The sequence below is a fragment of the Pelobates fuscus genome, chromosome 2 (assembly GCF_036172605.1).
Source record: "Pelobates fuscus isolate aPelFus1 chromosome 2, aPelFus1.pri, whole genome shotgun sequence".
Classification (NCBI taxonomy): Eukaryota; Metazoa; Chordata; class Amphibia; order Anura; family Pelobatidae; genus Pelobates; species Pelobates fuscus.
In genome coordinates this window covers 168,544,844-168,558,577 of record NC_086318.1, presented here as the reverse complement: position 1 = coordinate 168,558,577, position 13,734 = coordinate 168,544,844, and the positions used below count along the sequence as shown (strand labels likewise).

The window sequence follows — 13,734 nt, the reverse complement described above, 5'->3', positions numbered from 1 at the left end:
TTAAGATGGCATGGAAGTACACACCCCTTTGGTGATTTAAACTCCAATCTCCAACACCTCAGGGCACAATTAGTGTGTTAATCTGACTGATTGCATCAACTTCCTTGCTAATCATTTGGATCACTCCTAGAGAGACCGTGTGTTCCATCACCGGACCCTTTTCTGAATCTCCTCTTCTTATCCCTATATCTTTGATTACCTGGTTAACTAATTCGGACTGGCCTTGACTCTGCTTTTGGGATTTCCTTCAATACTGCGTGATCTCCTATTGAATGACCTCGGACTGGATAAAGGACATTGCTTATGGACTAACCCTGGACACCACCTAAACTTCTATGTTCAAGGACTGTCAGTTTATCTTTCTGCTTTGCTGCCACATCAGTTTGCCGTGCTGAAACTGCCTCAAAATAAAAAGTGAGTGGTTCTTATATTCTTTGGTCGATGATGTCGAGGCCTGTTCTGAGTGGAACCTGTACTGTGAAACTGCTGTATGGTCTTGCCCACTGTGCTGCCGCTCAGTTTCAGGGTCTTGGCAATCTTCTTATAGCCTAGGCCACCTTTATGTAGAGCAACAATAATTTTCTTTCAGATCCTCAGATAGTTCTTTGCCATGAGGTGCCATATTGAACTTTAGTGACCAGTATGAAAGAGTGTGAGAGCGATAACACCAAATTTAACACACCTGCCCCCCCATTCACACATGAGACCTTGTAACACTAACGAGTCATATGACACCAGGGAGGGAACATGGCTAATTGGGTCCCAATTTGAACATTTCCACTTAGGGGTATAGGAACAAGAAATTATGTATCTAATGTATAGTATGGGATATATATATATATATCCAAGGGATATAGAGATAACCAGCGGAGACTCTGTTAAGTAGACCAATTATTATCAAATAGGTAAAAATAATAAAGTTTTATTAAACATAACAAAAAAAATATAAGGAAAAAACCCCAATCCGTGCTGTAAAATAAATACCCAAGAACTGTGAATTAAAATTCTGGTGCTAGATCAGTGTCACTCTAACTGATAGATGCAAACCAATATAGGCAGCAGGTAACTATCAATAGTGGCAAGTGGGTAATACTGTCACACTAGAGGGAAAAACACCTATCAGGTGGTTTTGTGACTGATTTAGGCAGTCTGTCTTATCAGATGTCAGTAATTTACTGTAAAGACCCTCTAAAGATCGGCAGCATTGGTCCCTTGATAAGTTGACTTAGATGAGATATCCCCAGCATCTGCCTATGAGTGGTTATACTGACGGTTGCATAGAACAAAATTTGTCTCTGTCAGTGATAAATCATCGATAGTGTTGCAAATAGGGTACTGGTCTGACGACTAAATGATTGGTTAGATAGTCTGTCTTATTCACATAGTAGTGTGAAATTTTATATACACCCAGGAAAGTCTCATTGTTCCTTCCTGGAATCCGTAAGCCGGTAACTGCCCGCAAATAGCTGAGCTACCGGTTGAAAAGAAAGGAAAGGAAATTATTATTTGCAGTGGTAAATGGTAGGTGATATAATCAAAATACGGCTCTAATCTAATGACTTAGCGGTCTGTGAAGTGGTCTTGATTCAAAGAGCTCAGTGTATCCTCTATATTCCTGCCACATCTGTGGGTTATCCTTATCTAGTGCTTTGCACGTCTGTTCGAACGTTAGTCTGATCATCTAATGTATCACCTTCCTGCTACTATGTATCGTCATATCTAACCACAGAGCTGATATATGGCAGGAATATAGAGGATGCACTGAGCTCTTTGAATCAAGACAACTTCACAGACTGCTAAGTCATTAGATTAGTGCCCTATTTTGATTATATCACCTACCATTTACCACTGCAAATAATAATTTCCTTTCCTTTCTTTTCAACCGGTAGCTCAGCTATTTGCGGGCAGCTTACGGATTCCAGGAAGGAACAATGAGACTTTCCTGGGTGTATATAAAATTTCACACTACTATGTGAATAAGACAGACTATCTAACCAATCATTTAGTCGTCAGACCAGTACCCTATTTGCAACACTATCGATGGTTTATCACTGACAGAGACAAATTTTGTTCTATGCAACCGTCAGTATAACCACTCATAGGCAGATGCTGGGGATATCTCATCTAAGTCAACTTATCAAGGGACCAATGCTGCCGATCTTTAGAGGGTCTTTACAGTAAATTACTGACATCTGATAAGACAGACTGCCTAAATCAGTCACAAAACCACCTGATAGGTGTTTTTCCCTCTAGTGTGACAGTATTACCCACTTGCCACTATTGATAGTTACCTGCTGCCTATATTGGTTTGCATCTATCAGTTAGAGTGACACTGATCTAGCACCAGAATTTTAATTCACAGTTCTTGGGTATTTATTTTACAGCACGGATTGGGATTTTTCCTTATATTTTTTTTCGTTATGTTTAATAAAACTTTATTATTTTTACCTATTTGATAATAATTGGTCTACTTAACAGAGTCTCCGCTGGTTATCTCTATATCCCCTGGATATATATATATATCCCATACTATACATTAGATACATAATTTCTTGTTCCTTTCATTTTCAATTTGGGGTTACCCCCCACCTTTGTGTGTATCTAATGTGGCTCTACTAGTTCGCTTTTTTTTTCACTTAGGGGTATATTCACTTTTGTTGACAATGGTTTAAACATTAATGGCTGTGCTTTGAGTTATTTTGAGGGGACAGCAAATGTACACTGTTATACAGGCTGTACACTTACTACTTTACATTGTAGCAGAGCGTCATTTCTTCAGTGTTGTCACATAAAAAGATATAATAAAATATTTGCAAACATGTAAGGGGTGTACTCACTTTTGTGAGATAGTGTGTGTGTGTATGTATGTATGTGTGTGTATTTGAATAATGAACACATATTGTAAATACATTGTTTTTGTATATGCAACATGTTCTCCATTTAGAAGTCAGTGAATACATTTTGCATTATTGCTTTGGCCTTGTCCCTTTAATGGTAGCTGTGATAACATCTTCATCTGAGCATGTCTGGGAGGCTCCATCAGCACTGACTGTGCTGTGCACTGCAATAATAACAAGATTGGATGCAAGCTGCTTTCAGCCCTGTGAAGTGCAACCTATTCTGCTTTGCTTCGGTATGGGTAAGAAGATAAAAAAAGGAAATAGCATTCTATGGTTCTTACAAAGCAAAATGCATGTTGTTATACTGGCAGCTTCTCATGTATGAGCTGATAATGGGCTGAACAAGAGATGGTTTAAAGAAGGTATATCAATACTGAATAATGTTTAGGTCATTTAAGTAAACAGCAGGATACCCTTGCAAACCTGCAATCTTGATTTATATTAACAGATATCTCTTCTGATTGTCAAATATAATAGGTATGTGAAATACAATGTGTCAATCACAGTGTGCAGGCAGAATGGAGGTGGTGAGATTATTGCAAAGGCAAATCTGAAAGTTGCTATTTAATAAGAAAATGAAATAGTGTTTACAGGCACATTGTGATTTAGATATTATACACTTAGAATTGAAAACCTTACGTGAGTTTTGCATAAATCTATTGATAGAGTTATGCAGTTTATATGCTTATCTATTGTGTGTTTTCTCTGCATAGTTATATTTTTCGAGAAACTAAGTGGATAGATCATTGGTTGGGTAACAGTGATTGTTGAAAGATTTGTCAAGCAATTTAGAATTTGATGACAAGACAGGAGACTTCATATTTGCTTTACTTCCTTTACTGAATCCTCCCAGCAGCAAATAAATAGTTAAACAGTTTGAACAAAAAACAATCAGAATACATCTAGTTGGTAATATATGGCTGTGAGACTCCTCCCAGCTCCTCTTTCTTTGCTGCTTGCCTCCCAGGTGAGTCAATTCTAATTTACAAGCCTTTGATTATAGGTTTATGTATATTTATATGGTTTTCTGAAACACTTTACACTTTAAATAACTCTTTAATTTTATTATCTCTATATTTTGTTTATATTTTGGCTTATTTTTCTTTATCCCGTTTGTTTACTGGGTCTCTACCCTTGGGGCCGACCTTTGTCGGCCCACAGGGCCTTGGTCCTCACTTTAGGATCCCCACAGCATTCCTTGTGTTACCCACTGTGTGTTGTTCCTACTCCACTATTACCATCCCCTGTCTTTTGCCGACCGCGATTTGGCCGCGGTTTTGTTTCCTAGTTGCTATTCACGCTCTCTCAGATGTATACTGCCATGATCTGTTCACGGGTTTGTTTTTTCCTTTCCCGGCCTTTTCTGTGACGCTCGCGGTTTTGGAGCTCTAGTGACGGTGGCCATCTTAGTGTACGCCAGTTTATCTTGTCGACAGAGCTTATTCTGCCTGTCTTGCACTGGGGACTTAGCGTTTTGGCAGTTATTTACCTATTCCTACTGGTTCCAAGGTAGGTTCTATAATTTCATTATTATTTATTTATTTAGATTTTATTTTATTTAATACAGTTATTCTGAGCACCTCTCTCTCTCTGTTTGCCCCACAGACAGGTTCAGACAACTTGCTTGATAAAAGTGTTTTCTCCTGCAATATCTGTTACCATCATTAATAAATCCAAACAATAAATCTGCCACAAGGGTGACCCCTTTTTTTATAAAAGGTGACCCCTGGTTTTTTTTTTGTTTGTTTTTTTGCTACAGAGGTACATTGGTTTCCGCTTGTTTGCTTCTGCGTCTTATTATTGGTAGGTGACCCCCACTTATTACTGCACTTTGGGTAACCTCCATTTGCCCACTTGACTTCCACTTGCCCACAACCTCCAATCGATGCTGAAGGCTATTGCAGCTTATCACGAACAGGCTAAACCTGTTTCCGGACCACATGTTGCTAGGAATATTTCTGACTCGGAAGAGTCTCATAATGATTCTGATCATGAAGGGGCTGCGCAAATGTTTCTGGAAGGACAACAGTGCCCCAGCCATTAAAGGCAAGGCACCAGTAAAAAAAACCTAGACTGTCTCATTCCTCCACAATCCATGGGTCATACTCTACCCCTTGGAGGGTTCAACATCGCATCACAACCTCCAAGTCGTGGATGAGTACTGCGCAGGGTACTCTGATGAGGAACACCAAAGCAATACTCCCTTTGTCAGGGATTCCTTTGTTAATCATCCCCTGGTGCAGACTTCTACCCTGGATAATCCTTCCCAAAACAAGGATAAATCATCAGACATCCTGTTGGATGCTTGTGGCAAGCCCCAGTTTGATCCAAGGATCATCAAACATCCCCGCTCGGCTTAGTGGGCACCACCGGCCCATATAGCCCAATTCTGCAGAATGTGGCTCTAGAAATCTCTTGTAAAAGAGATTCAAAACAAACTACTGGCAGAATTCCCTCATCCAACGATACTAGATAAGGTGGCTCTTAAGCCTGAGTGTGATCCTCTCCTAATTACATTCCTCAGCAAATCAGGTAAAGAGCCCCACAAGGGCCTGGAACAGGGCCTAAAAATTGTCCAGGATAAGTTATTGGGCATTGTTGGCCCCATTATTCAGATTTGTATTTTGGTGGATGAAGTCATTGCTGAAGGTACCTTGGATCCCCACTTGGTATGTGAATGGGCACAAAGAGCTCTATGTTTACTTAGGAATGGTAATGTGGCTATGTCCACGGAACGAGGAAAAGCTTCTCTCTATAAAATAGATGCTAAACTGGCAGATTTAAGTTCTAAAGAACTCGGTCCGAACGTCCTATTGTTTGGTGATCAGTTCATGCTGGACCTCAACAGGCAAGCCTGTGTTCACCATGTTGAATAAAGCTCAGACCTATCTCCACAGAGTGTTTAGCTCAAATCGTTTTTCTGCCAGGGGTGGGCACCAAAGAGGCCGAGCTACCGGCATATCTGCCTTCATAGGCTACAGGCCTCGCCCTGCTGAGCCTTAGAACTAAGGTTATACCCGCCCCTATCACAGACAACTGTTCACCAATAGAGGATAAATCAGAGGACGTCGGTCTGCTTCTCTCCAGGGTCGCTCTGCTCAAGGTAATGCACCTACCTAATTCTCTAATACATATTAAAAGCCGTCTAACTCTTTTTTTTTTTTTGTGGTCTCTTCTCACTCGGGATCCTTCAGACTGTTTCAGGTTTTCTCATAGACTTCACCACCGACCCTATAAAAGAGTTCCCTCCTTGCCCTCTAAGCTTGTCATAGAAACATAGAAACATGGAATGTGACGGCAGATAAGAACCATTCGGCCTATCTAGTCTGCACAATTTTTAAAAATACTTTCATTAGTCCCTGGCCTTATCTTATAGTTAGGATAACCTTATGCATATCCCAGGCATGCTTAAACTCCTTTACTGTGTTAACCTCTACCACTGGAGAGGTCAGCTGGAAGTCTTTCCCATGCATCCACTACCCTCTCAGTAAAGTAATACTTCCGGATATTATTTTTAAACCTTTGCCCCTCTAATTTAAGACTATGTCCTCTTGTGGAGGATTACTTGATTCCCTTGCATTTAAGTGTTTCTATCATATCCCCCCTTGTCTTGTCTTTCCTCCAAACTATACATGTTAAGTTCCTTTAACCTTTACTTGTAAGTTTTATCATGCAATCCTTGAACCAGTTTAGTAGCACTTCTCTGAACTCTTTCTAAAGTATCAATATCCTTCTCGAGATACGGTCTCCAGTACTGCGTACAATACGCCAAATGAGGTCTCACCAGTGTTCTGTACAATGGCATGAGCACTTATCTCTTTCTACTGCTTATACCTCTCCCTTTACAACCAAGCATTATTCTAGCATTTCCTGCTGCTCTATTACATTGTCTGCCTACCTTTAAGTCATCAGAAATAATCACCCCTAAATCCCTTTCCTCAGATGTTGAGGTTAGGACTCTGTCAAATATTCTGTACTCCAAGATGCATTATCTTGCACTTATTCACATTAAATGTCAGTTGCCACAACTCTGACCATTTTTCTAGTTTACCTAAATCATTTGCCATTTGGCTTATCCCTCCTGGAACAGCAACCCTGTTACATATCTTAGTATCATCAGCAAAAAGACATACCTTGCCATCAAGACCTTCTGCAATATCACTAAAAAAAACATTAAAGAGAATGGGTCCAAGTACAGATCCCTGAGTTGCCCCAATCAAACACCGCCGTACTCCATGCAGAACTCTTCAAGCTCAAAGACAAGTGTGCAGTCGAACCCTCGCCATCCCCTTCCAGGTTTGTAAGGAACATTTTCCTAATTTGGAAGAAGTCAAATGACTTTCGCCCGATCATCAACTTGAGAAGTTTGAATCAGTTCATAGTGTATCGACATTTCAAAATGGAAGGCATACAGCTGCTCTGAGACCTGCTTTGCGAGGGGATGCGAGGAGATCCTGTTTCGATCTCAGGGATGCTTACCTTACAGTGCCCTTAGAGCCCTCTCACCGTCCCTTCCTCCAATTCATATGGCAACAAGAGCTTTGGCAGTTCATTTGCCTTCCTTTAGGTGTCTCGTCCGCCCCTTGATGCTTCACCAAGTTAATTAAACCAGTTATGGCCCTTCTCCGGTCTGAAGGTATCAGGTCCATAATCTACTTAGACAACATATTAATCATGGTGCAGGACCCCCATACTCTTCGGAAACATACAGATATTACCAAATTTCTCCTACAAAACCTTGGTTTTGTAATCAATTTAGAAAAATACACACTAGTACCATCCCAGTTATCATTTTCTGGGGTTTTTAGATCGACTTCATTCTGTCGATCCTTCAACTCCCGATGTCAAAGATAAAAGCCATACATTACAGGGCAATGCAACGCCTCAAGACGTGGTATCTTCGCAGATCCCGGTCTTACCACTAACCAGTTTTCCTTGCAGAGGAGGTCCATCTGGAATTAGATTGATGGCTCCAGAACATGGAGGCCTGGAATGGGAAAGCTATATTTGGGAGCCGACAGGATTTTGTCCTCGAGTGTGATGCCAGCATCCTAGAGTGGGGAGCCACTTGAACTGGCCTTTCTATGGGACGTCTCTGGACCCAGTCAGAGCGCTCGATGCACATCAATTGCCTCGAGCTGATGGCAGGTGCCTTTGCGATTCGCAGTTTTTTGCAGGGACGGTGCTTTGATTCTCAGAATGGACAACGTTCCCGCTGTCCGCTATGTCAATTGTCTTGGAGGCTCTCGATCGAAGCTCCTGTCAGACCTTATGAAAAAACTCTACCAGTTCTGTTTAGGGAGGAATCTCTCTTCTAGCAGAATATCTACCTAAGTCAGACAACCTTGTGGCAGCCTGGTTCTCCAGTTACTGGAGGGATGCCAGCAACTGGCATCTAGAGCCGGGTGTCTTCCATCATCTCCATTGGCTTTGTGGGCCCATCCCGTTCGATCTGTTTGTCTCCAGGCTGAACCATCAGAAAGATTACTTCTTCAGTTGGCTACTGGACCCGATGTCTCAAGCCGTCGACTCCTTTCTACAACCTTGGCCGTCGATGGGAGCTCATGCGTTTCTACCTTTTTCCATGATACCTCACACTCTCCATCACCTCAAGGTTCTGGGAGTTACAGTCCTGTTAATAACTCCTCTCTGGAGAACCCAACATTGGTATCCCAATCTCTTAGAAATGCCCACAGATAACCCTCTGCTTCTGCCTCTGGCTCCGGATCTCCTCCGAGATCACTCCAGAGCTTTCCACCCTCTCGCCATCCAGGGACGTCTTCAGCTGGTGGCCTGGACTGTTTTGGGGGATCCTGGTACATCTTAAAACATCCGGACCCTGCTTGAAGTCTCTTCTGGGATTCATGGGCCCCAGGAACTCGCAGATCTTACCTTTCGGCATGGAAGTTCTGGGTTTGCTGGTGTTTGGAAAGGGATATTGATCCCTTTTCAATGACTCTGGTGAATATCATGAATTTCCTATGATCTCTTTTTGACAATGGCAAGTCTTACCGTACGATAAATGTTTTTTTTGTTCTGCTATTTCAGAGGCTCATTGTCCGATTGATGCGGTTCCTGTCGGACAACACCATCTGTTTGCAGGCTCCTACGGGGTATTCACTTCTCCTGACCTCCAGCCCCTCTTATATCCATTTTTGGGATGTTGCACAGGTCTTGTCCTTCCTGGAAGCTTGGCCTCCTAACTCGGAACTGTCATTACGGCAACTCTCTGCCAAACTAGCCCTACTGCTTTGTTTGGTCTCCTTTCGATTGTTCTCCGACATCAAAGCTTTTGACCTTGATGCTATTGCATTTAGTCCTGAAGGTGTATGTTTCTCTATTGCTCTACGCACTAAGGTCCCATCGTTTTTTTTTTGTTTTTTTTAATCCAGATTTCCCTGACAAGCCATCCTTGTGTTGCCCATTGTTTGCAACGGTATGTCTCCTTTACCACTCCTCTTCGAGCTCCATTGGCTCTTTTTGTGTCCTATGTTCATCCTCATAATCTGGTGTCCTGTCCCACGATTGCTAGGTGGATCTGGTGGCTCCTCTGTGTTGCAGGCGTTGAGGTCTCCTTGAGCACTTATTTGGTGCAGGGCGCAGCTGCCTCCTCTGCCCTTAATGCAGGGATTTCCCTTTTGGACATTTTTGCCTCCACAGATTGGTCAAGGGAATCTACCTTCAGTACCTTCTATTTCCAGCCTTAATCTCATCCGGGTTTTCATTTACTCGCTGGGCGTTAAGATAGCAAATATGAAGTCTCTTGTCTTGCCATAAAATTAGGGATTATTCTAATATCAGTGACCAAATTATCTATTCTAATCTTATTCTAATTCTAAGACAGAATGCAAATATTTTCTCACCCTATGTCTTCTCGGACATCTTTTCATATCGCCCCCCCTCCAGGTTTCATCTATGAAGGGATACTCAGGTAAGGTGTTTGAGAGCTTTATGTGCCTCATTCTTTTCGTATTCAGGTAAGGTATTCAAGAGTTTTGTCTGCCTTATTCTTGTCGTGTTTCAGGTTCTTTGTGTTACTTAAGCACTAACCTGTTTAGGCATTTGATTGTATTTAAACATCTACGTGTATATAGTGATGTATATAACATATCATATCAAGTTTGTCAACCTGCCAGTCAAACTAGACTTGCACGACTTTTCTTCTCTTTCTAGTGTGAAACTATCTTCATACTCTTCATGACATCCTTGATTTGTGGATCTAATGGTTTGACTACCTTTCGTTTATATGTTTGACTACTGCTCTTTGAAGATGATTCATTTTCTAGTTAACACGGTTGACATCACATTCCGGTTGCATCAAGAAAGAGAAGTTGGGAGGAGTCTCACATACATATATTACTGACTAGATGTATTCTGATTGTTTTTTGTCCAAACTGTTTAACTATTTCTTTGCTGCTGGGAGGATTCAGTAAAGGAAGTAAAGCAAATATTTGCCTCCTGTCTTTAATAAAATTTCGATTTTTTTGGTTACAGGCGCTAGAATAATCCCTGATACTTCGTCACACACACAGATCTTCAGATCACACAACAGACTGTTGCTGTAACCCAGTGTCCAAAGACTGAGGGAAATTGCAGCACTCTGTACTTATAAATTTTTTATGGGGCATTTAAGCCAATACACAAGTGGAACAGCAGTCATGATCATGGTATCCAGATAATTGCAAATTGCAAACAGATTGGTCTTATCGGTGGCATCCAGAAGGACATTATGGCTTCACGCATGGGGTGCAGATTATACATCAAAAGCATCCTTATGTTCCTCTTCCATTTCAAAGAGAATTGCTTTTTGGTAAAATTCTAGACCAAGGCATACAGAAAGCTGCAGACCGTAGAGGCCTTTCTCCCTCCAGAACCAACACTTCATCTTGGAAGGACAGATGGTTTAGAGATTGGTCATTTCTAGAAAGCAGAACTTACAGAGGATTGTATTATCTGGGAGATCATACAATAGGTATTCTAACTGGAGAAATGTTTACATCAAATTCAAAATCTACCAGAGATCGAGGATTACGTACACCAAAGAACATATGAAGGTGCAGCCAGGTCTCATCGGTGGAAGTCTACATTTCTTTTGCTCTATGTGGACCCACAGCATTTTAGACTTATGGGCTCTGAATAAAAGAGAAGGCTACAAGCTGGGATTTGAAAAATTCCCATCTTCAAATATATTCAAGGTCTCAAGAAATGCAAATCCTATAATACAAGAAGCCATGCATCAGATTATTTCAAGAGGTCAGAGAAGGCTCCAATAGAGGAAATTCAAAGGTTGGTAATCAAGATTATTTTTGCCACCAAAACCACAGGGGAAACTGAGACTCATTATAGACCTAAGACATAAACCAGGAATTAAAATAAGTTAAAAGGGTAATCCAGATGTGGACCTCATGCTCACTGTGCCTAGTGGGATATCAGCTACACCGCACTTACATGTTCTCTCTGTAATGGCACAAGTGAGCAAAAACTATTTTGAGACCTGAGCGGGTATGTAGCGGAGGGCAGGCTATTAAGCCTCTCTACACTTTTGTCCATGCTCAGAGTTTTCAGTCTTTAATTTTTGCTTTAATGCATTAACTTGGCTTGCCCCAAGTTAAAAGGGTAATCCAGTCGTGGACCCCGTGCTCACTGTGCCTAGAGGGATATTGGCTACACCTCACTGAGGCCCAAAAGAAGGACAAGACTATTGTCTGGGGTTGCTGTATCTCTCGTGCAGAGGGAACTTGCTGGTATTTCTGATCTGGACTGCCCATACTGGTGGGACCAGTCTGATATGCTTCAGATATGTTCTCTCTGTAATGGCACAAGATGAGCTAAAACTATTTTGAGACCTGAGCAGGGATGTAGTGAAAGGCAAGCTATTAAATCTCTCTAAGCTTTTGTCCATTCTGAGTTCTCATTCTTTCTTTTTTGCAGGAATTAAAAAAAAAATCTATCTGTTAAGATGGAATCAATCTCCTCTATTATCCCATCAATAAGCAAAAAGATTGGATTACCTCTAAAGATCTCATGGATGCTTAATATCAGACTCCTGTCCATCAACATTTCGAGTTCCTGAGATTCTATATCTTTGGGAAACACTTCCAATTCAAAGGTCTTCACTTATGTTTAAGTCTGACTCCCAGAACATTTTCAAAAGTTCTGGTGACTGTCATTGCCTTCCTGAGAAAACAAGGAATACGAATATACCAATACTTGAATGGCATCCTTATTGGTTCACCATCCATCAGAGCAGAAAAGCATCCTACAGAGAGAGCTCCAAAATGTCTACAAGACCATGGTTGGGCCATAAACAGGGAAAATAGTAATTTTATTCCTTCTCAGCAGATCATATATTTAGGAGCAGCAATAGACACCATATTTTCTTCAGTAAAAATTTTCAAAATACAGATTCTCATATACAACTAAAGATGATGGAGGAAAAAAAAAGATCCATCACAGCAAGAAATTATGAGTCTCCTGAGATCTCTCACTTCTACGATAGGTCTGGTGTGATGGGCCCAATGGAATTTAAGACCCATTTAGATTAATTTTATCAATCAGTTCAAGTAAAAACAGAATGATTGGGACCAATTGATCATAATTCCTTTTTTAAGTGGGAGCTCATCTGAAATGGTTCATTACTAAACCTTCGGAAAGGATTTTCACTATAATGACCATATTGGCAAGTAAATACCATAGATGCCAGTCTTCAAGGTAGGGGAGCCAATTTGAACTCATGGAGTTTGGTCACTTCAGGAAATTAAACTGCACTGAGCTTAGAGCCATCTTCAAAGCCTTGAATGTTTTCTACTATAATAAACAATTGGGTCCTAATGGGTACAGACAATAGAGCTGTAGCAGCGTATGCCAATCTCCAAGGGTGTACAAGGAGCAAACGACTACTCAAATAGCTGAATCCCTTAATGAAATTTGCCATGAAACATCTTTTGGGTCTAAAAGCACTTTATCTTACAGGCCTGAAAACATCCTGAAAGACTATCTGAACATTCAACAAGGAAAATGGAGCCTACATCCAGAAGTATTTAATATGATGCACAAGTCTCCAGATTTAATTCTCTTACTACAGATACTATGTCAGGATGCTCTTCTCAAACACGGAATTTCAATCTGGGTATGTGTTCTCTCCCCTACCTTTAATACCTTGCCTATTACATAAAATTAAATCAGAAAGGAAGAAAGTAATTGCCATTGTCCCATTATGGCAAAGGAGTATCCCCTTTTGTGCAAGTTGGACATTTTCCATCCTTGGAGTTTACCTCTCAGACCAGATCTCCTAGTTCAAGGCTTGCTGTTCATCAAAATCCTTCTCATTGAAATCTTGGAGCCTGGCTTTTGAAAGTTATTAAATCAAGGACTATCAAACCATAGTGGAAACACTCAGAAAATCCAGAAAAGATTTTACATCTTCTTGTTATTAGAGTGTGTTAAGCATCCCAAGAATGGTCACAACTGAAGTTTTTTGATTTCCTCTATCTCTCTCACCTACAAGTACTGGAGTTTCTTCAATCTGGCCTAGAAAAGGGACTGAGTCTAAGCACTCTTACAGTCCAATCTATGTCTGCCCTCTTTAAAGCTTTAAATCACCCATGAGAATCAAGCCTCTGAATTGAAACACCTCTCCACCACTCATTGATGGATCCACTTAATGCTCCTCTACTGAAAATTAATACTTAATAAATAGTCTTTCTAATTGTAATATCCACAGCTAAATGCAATTCTGTACACCAGTCTATTCATGTCAAGATACTCACACCATGATATTCCATGACAGAGTGGTACTGAAACCATCTCCACATGGTTCAAGAAATTGCCCTAC

The 13,734-nt window shown here is 40.9% G+C and overlaps 1 protein-coding gene across 3 annotated transcripts in view; it reads left to right on the top strand.

Moving 5' to 3' along the window:
* Positions 1-3,079: 3,079 nt before the first annotated feature.
* The window catches only part of HMGCLL1 (3-hydroxy-3-methylglutaryl-CoA lyase like 1), a 122,959-nt gene continuing 112,304 nt past the window's right edge, over positions 3,080-13,734 (top strand). Inside the window, exon 1 of one of the 3 annotated variants that reach the window (XM_063442938.1) lies at positions 3,080-3,139. In XM_063442938.1, the coding sequence (XP_063299008.1) occupies positions 3,083-3,139 (57 nt within the window). In that variant the 5' untranslated portion in view covers positions 3,080-3,082. Of the gene's footprint in view, positions 3,140-11,122; positions 11,187-13,734 lie in introns of those variants that run through there. The other 2 variants (XM_063442939.1, XM_063442940.1) reach the window with 2 other exon arrangements.